This window comes from Sorex araneus, chromosome 2 (genome assembly GCF_027595985.1).
Source record: "Sorex araneus isolate mSorAra2 chromosome 2, mSorAra2.pri, whole genome shotgun sequence".
Classification (NCBI taxonomy): Eukaryota; Metazoa; Chordata; class Mammalia; order Eulipotyphla; family Soricidae; genus Sorex; species Sorex araneus.
Window position 1 is genome coordinate 136,514,587 of NC_073303.1, and position 10,130 is coordinate 136,524,716.

At 48.1% G+C, this 10,130-nt stretch overlaps 1 protein-coding gene across 1 annotated transcript in view; it reads right to left on the reverse strand.

Annotated features, from left to right (window-relative positions):
- The window catches only part of LOC101553068 (protein mono-ADP-ribosyltransferase PARP14), a 49,177-nt gene extending 41,261 nt beyond the window's left edge, over positions 1-7,916 (reverse strand). The window contains exons 1-4 of the mRNA XM_004606674.2: positions 7,482-7,916; positions 1,537-1,670; positions 1,227-1,260; positions 852-1,088 (exon numbers count right to left, since the gene is read on the reverse strand). Coding sequence (XP_004606731.2) covers positions 852-1,088; positions 1,227-1,260; positions 1,537-1,670; positions 7,482-7,668 — 592 coding nt within the window. The 5' untranslated portion in view covers positions 7,669-7,916. The remainder of the gene's footprint in view (positions 1-851; positions 1,089-1,226; positions 1,261-1,536; positions 1,671-7,481) is intronic.
- Between the last annotated feature and the right edge of the window lie 2,214 nt (positions 7,917-10,130).

Below are 10,130 nucleotides of genomic sequence, written 5' to 3' on the forward strand. Positions count from 1 at the left end.
TAATAAACTAAGAATTAAGAGGAACAAATAAACACAGATAAAGAGCTTAATGTGGTACAAAGCTCATAGTAAATACTATATGAGTGATTGTTAATTACTATTAATATTACTATTAATTAATATTACTATTAATACTGTGTAAGTCTAGTTTGGTACCAGGTCAATATTGACTTTCTCCATATATAGCACATGAGAAAATGCTGACTCCTCAGTTGGAATCAATTTAATAACCTTAGACTTTAGTTACTGTTTGAGTGCGTTAGCTTTTCTTGAGTGCAGGGGTGGGGAGTGTCACACCCCTGGTGCTCAGTGGTTACTCCTGGCTCAGCACCCAGGCATTATTCCTGGCAGTGCTTGGGGAACCATATGGGGTATTGAGGATCAAACCTGGGCTGGCTGCATGCAAGGAAAGCACCCTTCCTGATGCACTATTGCTCCAACCCAATGTATTATCTTTCTGCCTCACATGCTTCTAAAAAACTAGTATAACACAGTGGGTAGAATGCTTGTCTTGCATAGCTGACCTGGGCTTATTCCTGGTACCCCATATGGCCCCCTGAGCCCACCATGAGTAGCTCCTGAGCACAGAGCCAAGAGTAACCCCGGAGAACCACAGGGTGTGCCCCCCCCAAAAAAGAATAAAAACTAGTACAATAACAATCAACCTAGTTAACATAGCAGAACTTGAATTTTTTTATTTTAATGTTAATTTGATCCCTTTTTAGTATTAAAGTTATATTAACTTAAAATTTTCTCTAAATAGCCACTAAATGAGTCAGACTCTCTGCAAGTCACAAATCCCCAAATACAGTACAAAGAGAACTTACAAATGAAGTGTCATTCTGTCTTACCTATTTGCTTTTGAAAGGTCACTACGGCAACTTGAAAATCTCGTATTACTTCTATTTGAAACTCATCACTGGACAATCCACTTACATTCTCCACTAACAAGGTCAACATCATATCCTCAACAGTGGTACTGAGATTTTCAAATACAACCAAAGATGAAACAGGTTCTTTTGTGGTATGTTCAATGTTTTCTGATCTTTTATCAACGCAGTGGATTGTATCCATTTCTTCTGACACATCTGATTGTCCAGGAACAAAAGAAGTAAATGATATGTTTATCTATGAAAATCTTAGCAAAGTGTTTTCAAGAACAGGGTGATGATCTCTTAAGTACCATCTTGAATAAAAGTAAAATTTCTCAGTCAATGAGACCTTACCTGGTTGTTTGACAAGGTCTTCAGACTTGGGTTCCTGAAACCCAAACAAAAAAGTGTCAATAAGAAGTCATTAATCATTTCTTTCCCTGAGAAAAATGTCTCTGGTACTTTTTCCATACATGTCCAATATCAAAAAGAAAGTGTTCCCTCATTCATTGTTCCATATACCTTTCCTATCACCACCCTTCCTTCCTTCACACTGTTGGTTGCTTTTCTCATTCCCATTCAATTTATACTTCTCACTCACTCCATTTTTCATAATGGGATTCCATCCCACACACCTTGTGAGAATCTCCTCTACTTTACTTACCTGTGTTGGAGGTTTCCCATTGTCAAAATCATTAGCTTCATATGTGGTTGTGGGCAAGTTGAGAGTTAACTTAAACGGTCCATTTCCTGACCATGCCAACTCATGATTCTCTCTCTCCAGAACTCTCTTCCGAACTAAAATTTTAGATCAAATAAAGCAATATTTATTTACAAAGTTTTCCATGACTCCCACAGACATCATATCATTAATGGTTGAGTCCATTTTCAGCAAAAGATATGTACAATGAACATGGCAGAAGCTTAGGGGCTGGAGTTGTAGCTGAAGTATAAATCACTTGCCTGAAATCAAAAACCCTGGGTTTGATCTCAGCACTGAACAGTCTCCATTCACAGTTGGGTGTGACCTTGGCAGCCCTGGAGCACCTCCAAGTGTGGAACTATTACAATATTTGACTAAGAAACATTTGAGAAGTAGGGGGGGCCCTGTTGATTTGTGCTCATGGACTTGGGGGGGCTATTGTCAAAAAGGATCAAGGCCAGGGTGGAGTTTACATGGGGTTTTATATGCTAGTTACAGGCTACTTGCTTCTTGAGGTGAACAATTTTCATTTAACATATACAATGGTTGCTAATATATACAGTGTTTATTATAATCAGTGATTAAAATAATTCATTTTAGGTTCCACATAACATTTACTATTGTTTCTGCTTTCCAGTTTCTGCTCACACAACCTGATAATACTTGTTCACTTGTTCTGTTCTTGTCTTAATTTTGTGGTTTATGACCTATTTATCTTTGCTCAGTTCTGAGAATGGGACACTAAGAGGTCCTGTTCCTAATTTCTGCTTGGAATGGCTATGAACTCAGTGCATGACCAGAGGTGAGCCTTTAGTTCTAAAAAAAGTGAACTAAGATCTTGATAAGTTACAAGAGCTTGACTTGCCAATTTCATTAAGGTCTCAGTGGCTTTATTAGCTGGAACTGCAAGCACTTTTAGGAACAGATCAATTGTGTATCAACACAACAAGAGTGTGTGACCACCAATGAGAACCTTAATTAAAGATATGCTAGCCATAAAGTCAGGTTTGCAACCCCAGGGGAATACCTGTGTGAGCAGCAGAGACCCCTGATTTCCACATGACCCTCTAAGTTTATTTCATCCTAACATATGGAAACCACTTAAGATTCCTGATAGATGATTGGATAAAGATGTGTTATCTACATAATTTGGAATTCTATTCAACTACAAAAAAAAGTATAAAATTCTAACATTTTCAGTGAACTAAAGCAATTTCAGGGAATTGTACAACACATAGTAAGTCAGAAGGAGAAAGACAAAGATCAGATGACTTTTTCTACATATGGAACACATGGAAACAAAGTAGATGAACAAAGAAACTTAGTATAATCTAGTGGACTCTGAGAAAAAGAAAAGACAACTGAGATTTCCAGAAGGGAAAATTCTGGGTGATGAGAAGAGAGGTGGAAGGAGACAACAGCTACTGGTGTTTTCTTTTACTTCAAACAAAATAAAAACTTTATTTTAAAGGCCTTAAAAGGATGCGGGAAAAACACACACCACTTTAGAACAGTAACTATAACGACTGAAGCTTTATTCTCAGAAGTTGGGAACCAGAGAGACCATGGACCGCATCTGTAAAGTGCTGGAAATAAAGAAACTATCCACCTAGAATTCTACATTTGGCAAAAACGCCTTCCGGTATGAAAGCAAATAAATACATTTTCAATAAGGAGATTTGGAGACTTTTTCATAGACTTTAATTTCATGCTCTGTGAGGAGGGCACTGGCTGCCCATAGACCCCCGAGGGCTGTCTTTGGCCAGACTGAGCACAGGGGACTGAGGAAATCTCTGAAACAAGAAAATACACTTGTTTGGCAGACACTTCCTGGAGCTGTGGACTTTGTACTGCATTCCCTTTCATTCCCTAGACTTTGAACCTCGTCCAAACCTCCAAATGTGCCTTCTAAAATTGTGTATGTATGAATGGGCAGCACTATTTTAAGAAAGGCAATGATTCCAGCAAGTGACTTCCAATGAGGGTCTGGGAGGAAAGGAGCTGAACTCTGATGGCAGCCCCTTGCTTTGGGGACATTTTTCTCGTCACTAAACACCCATGTTAAATTTTAAGAGGTCGATGGTTTCCCCTACCATGAAAAGACTGGTAAGAATCAGGAGACAAATTGTGGCTAGAAAGAGTGATGAATGCACAGGTCTAAACCAGGTCTTCAAGAACTTAGTCAGAAGCTTGCCACTGCAGGATTGGTGGGGGTATATTAGAGAAGGGAACCCCAGGACAATTGAGGAGGGGCAATGTGCCTGCCAGAGAAGCAGGTTGGGGGTGGAGTAGGAGAGATACTGGGACAGTGGTGGAAAGAAATGGACACTGGCGAAGGGATCGGTATTGGAACACTATGCCTAAAACTCAATCACAAATATCTTTGTAACTTTGTAATTCAATGTTTTTTTTTTCCCCCTTTAAACCTTACTTCAATTTTCACTGAGCTTTCCAGAAATTCAGTAACTCTAACACAGAGTTTCCTATTAGTCTCTGTTTCTAGCACTGGCTTCCACACAGACATGCTGGGGCTCACTCACACTGGGTGAACTGCAGGGATCAAGTCTCGCCCCACTCTGAACCTTACTGTGGAGCATACTCAGTGGTGTGGGGGATGAAGGGTGTCCCTGCAGGAGAGGACCGTGACCTGGATAGCAGCAGAGGTCTTCTCTGTCAGCAGTTCCCCAAAACATGCTACCTACTGACCACTCTGAGAGGAAAAGAGACTTTTCCTCTCTCTCAGAACTTGGAACAGGAAAGTTACAACTGTGTGTGCTGCGGGGGTCACTGGATCAGCCCGGTGGGCTGTCTGGGAAGAAGGGGAGGTGGGCTGGGAGCTGTGACGGAAAGTCTTAGGGGGACTCAGTTCTGCTGTGAGGCTAGAACAGAATGAGGTCACCATGGCAGCACTGGGGCCGGAAGGCCACTCCTTGACTATGGGTTGTATCATTATTTCCCTGGTGCTTCCACTCTCTCCCCAACACACAAAGGGTTAGTGCTCCTACGTTAGTGCATCTCATGCTGCTCTCTCCCAAGTGCAGATTCCTCGGCCCACCCCAGGACCCCAATATCTATGTCTGTTCACCTGCTGTCAGTCAGATACAAGGCTCTGTGGCCCTCAAGGGGCTCTGCCCTGAGGACAATGGGAGGGGGCAAGAACAGAAGTGCCCCAGGAACAGGGTTTGTGCTAATGTTGATAGTAGGAAAATGACTCACACAGCACTGCTGTCTCTGGGTTTTCCAGGGTGAGATCAATCCTGGGAGAACTTTTGTTCTATTTATTTTGTGTATTTTGACTGGAACGATACCAAAGAGGGTAGGGCATTTGTCTTGCATGTGGCTGACCCAGTTTCGATTCCTCTGTTCTTCTCGGAGAGCCCGGCAAGCTACCAAGAGTATCACAACCACACGGCAGAGCCTGGCAAGCTACCTGCGGCATATTGGATATGCCAAAAATAGTTACAACAAGTCTCACAATGGAGACGTTACTGGTGCCCCCTTGAGCAAATTGATGAACTATGGGAAGACAGTGCTATGACAGTGCAATGCTATTTTACATATTTGAGTTTCCAGATTGAACCCAGAGCCTCAACGTGGCAGCCATGTGACTCATTCTCTCTACCTTCACACCCTGGACCCTGACTTTGTCTCCACACGGCTCTGGGCCAAGCAGGTCTCTGTCCTCTACTCAGTGTCCTCCACGCTTCTCTGGGCACTGAGCTCTTTCGGTTTCATTTCCCCGCTTCAGTCCTGCCTAGAGCATTCCACGGTTATCACGGCCCTGTAAGTTTCATTGTGGTTCTTCTGACCAAAGAGACGCTCTAAGTGCAGGATAGGCCACGGGGTCAGAGTTTCCACAGGCCTGACCAGGAAATCCACCTGAACACGGCAGCTCTGGGAGCAGCTGTCCCCGCTCCCGGGCCGACCCCACAGGCACCTTGAGCAGGGGGAGAAACAGTGGGTGTTGTTTTCTCCCCTCCCAAAGCACAGCAACTGCTCACGAGCTCACGGGAGGGAGCTCTTCCTCACAGTGCTCAGCCCCTTCCTACCCACCTACAATTCACAGTCAAGGATTCCTCCCCCCTCTCTCCAGAGCAGTGACTGTCCTTTAGGGTCAGGTGCAAATCCAGAGCAGTGCACAAACATGTCTCTTCACCCCACACTCGTCTTGCTCTGCTCAAGATGCCACTTTGTCTTCCCTTGGGCTACAGACTGAGTCTCTTAAAAGGTGTGAGGGCCACAGTCTGTCCCAGCAGAAATCAGTGCCCCCGCCCCCACCCCCACAGGAAACACTCAGTTCCCTAAAGCGGATTCCCATCAGTCTCTCCCCTCCTGTTGTGGGTAAAATGTATAAGAATAGGTATTATAAACCCCATCTTGTTCTCCACAGAATTCTAGATCTTTCTCTCACCCCTTGCTCTGCCTTTCTCCTAATATTAAGAAATGTTTGTGTAAATGATGTGTTTGTGCTGATTGATGAGTCAATCAGAAATGAGAGAAAAGGACAGGCAGTAGATGCTGTTTCAGATGCTGTCACACAGACCCCACCCCCAGGCAGATGGAACAGAGCCCTGCAGTGGAGGCTTCTGCACAGGGTGGCATTCCCAGAGCATAGGCAGGATACTGCTCTCCCCCTCCCTGCCGCCTGCTGCTCCAAAGCCTTTCTAAACTCCACGCCCCAGAGAAAGGTGGATCTGGGGAACAAGTCCACCATCCACTTTCTCGGTGACGGCATCCGAATAAAACTGGTTTATTCCCACTATCTTGTGAACGCTTGCCTGGCCTCAGGTTCCAGAACCCTACACATGGCGCTACAGCACGTTTCATTCCCCTTGTCATTCAAGCCGGCCGTGGTCTCCACTAAACTTCTCTACAACTTCCTCCCACAGCTTCACCTAGAGGGGAAACCTCCAGTGTTTTGTTCGACCGTCAGCCTGCACCTGGTGGTGCTCAGGGCTTACTCTTGGCTCTGTAAGCAGGGATCACCCTGGGTGGACCGGGGGACTACATGGGTGCCAGGGATAGAACCTGGGTCAGCCGCGTGCAAGGCAAGCGCCCTATCCGCTGTACTATCGCCCCGACCCAGTTCGGTTCTGTTTTTAATAAAAGCACCCCCCACTTCGACATCTGATAAAATGCCCATGATCTCTTCCTTCCTACCTGCACAGGTGCAAATTCTGTTTTATTGCCTACCAGCATGAGCGCCCGCGGGCGCCCTTCCCGTGCCAGCCCTGGAGGTACTGAGCCTTCCGCCCCCAGCACTAGTCCCAGCACCACCACCATCACCACCTCCACCGGGGCGCCCGCCTGCCCTGCCCTCTCCCTTCCCGGCTGCCTTAAACTGATTTCCCCCTCTGCAACAGTTTGCATGGAATTCTCCCAAGAAATCCGCTCGCCCCTCGCGTTCAGGAAGCCCACCCAAGTCTGCACCCGCCGGGTCCTGCAAAGGGCGCGGTGACCCCTCCCGAGCTCACCAGCGCTCTCAGCCGCTCCCTGATCTCGGGACCCCCGCACTGGGCCGGTGCGGCGCCCCTCGGACCCCCGCCTGGGTGGAACCCTCCTGCCCGCGCCGCCTTCGGACCCAGTTGTCCCCACTGGGCGGGACCTTCTTCCAGTGGCCCCCTCGGACTCCTACTCCCTTCCTTCTGGGCGGGACTTTCCCGCCGGCGCCCCCTGGGACCCCGCTGCTCTCCCCCGTCGGGGTAGACCCTCCCGCCAGTGGCCCCTCTCGGACCCCTACTCTTCGTAGCATGGGCGGGACGCTCCTACTGACGCCCAGCTCGGACCCCTACTTCTGCTAGCATGGGCGGGACGCTCCTGCGGGGGTCCCCCTCCGACCCCGCTGCCCCCTCCCGCCAGGACGGACCCTCCCGCCACCACCCACAACTCCCCGCGCCGAGCCTCACCGTCCACCGGGGAGAACAGCACCAGGAAGCGGCCCGGGCTCCCGGGACAGGGGCGCACCTCGCACTCGCCGCCGCCCGACCTCTTGGAGCTCTGGAAGTACATCTGCAACTTGGTGCTCAGGTTCCGCGGGGGGTCAGCGCCCCAGGAGCCCTCGACCAGCAGCGGGAAGGAGCCCGGCGCGGCCATCCCGGCGTTGCCCCGCGGCCCCGACTGCAGCGCCCGGCCCGGACCCGGCGGGTGCACCCTCAGCCCTTTCGGTTTCGTTTCCTGGAAATGGGACTTGCTTAAGACCTTTGACGGTCACTCCCAGGTCCTCCTCCACGGCCATCCCGAACACCTTGTTCGGGGTTCCGGGCACGGATCCCCCGCGGGGAGCACTGCGGGCCCCCAGACCCGCACAGAGACACGGTGGGTCTAAGGAGGGCTGGGGTCACAAGCATGCCTCACGACCAGGCAAGCCGTTTGCAAGGCTCAGGAACTGGTCGGGGAGGGCTCAGAACCCGGCCTTGCTTTCTTCCCTTTGCATCTTGTTTCGATCCGTTAAATGACGTGAAGTGAGGGGACACTGTCTTTTCCTGGAGCCTTTAGGAGGCGGCGTGCATCAGGAAGAGTCCAGTGTCCGCGAGCTCGTAAAGCTGTGCGGGCGCCCAGGAGCTGGTCGCAGTGGGACCCCGCCTGGGCACCCAGCAAAGGCAGCGCTCCCAGCCCGGTGGCACCAGGAATGTGGCTCATTTCCAGGCTGCTTAGAGGATGTGGATGGAGAAGGGCCAGGTCTGCGCCAAAGCTGGGAGAAAGGGAGAGCAGGTGGAGATTCAAGCGTGGGAGAAGCTGGACGGGTTCCTGGAGGCACCCGGAGCCTCGGGAAGGGGCCCCTCTTCTCACTGCACCAGGAAGCAGAGCGGAGGTACAGGAAGAGGCAAATCCGGAGGGGAGGTGGGAATTCCCCGCAGATTGCTTTCTCTGAAGAAAGTGGCAGGCCTTTCAGTGATTACAGCGACTCCCCAGCCGGGTTGGAGTTTCATAATCACATTGAAGCTAAATCTGCACATGAACAGAGATGGAGTTTTCTGGACTTCTTATTCCTGGCCCAGAATAATGCTTCACCCCCACCCTCAACCCGCTTTCCAGTTGAGGGTGGCTTTCATCCTGAGGTCCGCACCACACAGGGGCTCTCAGGGCACAGAAGGGTCTGCGCCTCCTCTCAGACACCAGATGGCGCTATTTCCTTCGAACAAAACTCAAATCAGCACGGACCTATTTCTATAAATAAAAAATATTTATTTTTTTTAATTGAATCACTCTGAGGTAGACCTTTACAAAGTTGTTCATGATTAGGTTTCAGTTACACAGGGTTCGAACACCCATCCCTCCACCAGTGTACATTTCTTGGCACAGGTGTCTTTAGGTTGCCTCCTATAACCCCCCACCTCCCACCCCAGCCCTCTATGGCAGGCGCTTTTCTTCTCTTTCTGTCTCTTAGAGTTTGAAGGTCTACCACTGGGCAATCACATTTTCTGTTTTCCCACACAAATCAGTTTACAGAAACTAAACCACTTCATTTATTTTTATTTATTTGGGGGTTCCACAGCGGGTAGGGCGTTTGCCTTGCAAGTGGCTGACCCAGGTTCAATTTCTCCGTCCCTCTCCGAGAACCGAGTAAGCGACCGAGACTATCCTTCCTAAACGACAGAGCCTGGCAAGCTACCCATGGTGTATTCGATATGCCAAAAACAGTAACAACAAGTCTCACAATGGAGATGTTACTGGTGCCTGCTCGTGCAAATCAATGAATAACGGGATGACAGTGCTACAGTGCTATGGTGCTATTTGGGGATTGGAACCCCTCCAGGCTGTGTTCAGGATTTATTCCTGTCTCTGTTTTCAGGAATTATCCTGATGGATCTTAAGTGGTGCCAGGGTCTGAAGTATGGTTGGCCATGTCCAAGGCAAGTGACTTCATTTATAATGAGAACTTTTAATTCACACTTTAGTGTTTTCCCCAAGGATTTTCTTAACTGTCATCAATATATCTTGTCATAGAAATCAGCTCATCATTTTTAAAAAATTTATTTTTTCCATGACAGTAATCTCTCTCAATGTCAGTGGCCTAAATGCACCAATTAAGAGACACAGAGTAGAAGAATGGATTCAGAAACTAAACCCAACATTCTGCTGCCTGCAAGAAACACACCTGAACAGTCAGAGCAAACACAGACTCAAAGTCCAAGGGTGGAAAACAATCCTGCAAGCAAACAACTCCCTCAAAAAAGTTGGGATGGCCATACTAGTATCCGACAACATAGATTTCAGGTTGAAAAAGATTAGAAGGGACAGCAAAGGTCACTTCCTATTTGTCAAGGGATATGTGCAACAGGAAGAAATAGCACTCTTAAACATATATGCACCTAATGAGAGACCGGCTAAATACTTAAAACAACTCCTAACAGACTTTAAGGAGGACATCGTTAACAGCACAATAGTAGTCGGAGATTTCAACACTGCCCTATCACCTCTGGATAGATCGACAAGAACAAAACTCAGCAAGGAAACATGGACTCTGAAGGAAGAAATAGAAGAGAGAGGTCTAATAGACTTATACAGGGCTTTATACCCCAAAAAGAAAGAATGCACATTCTTTTCCAGTGCAC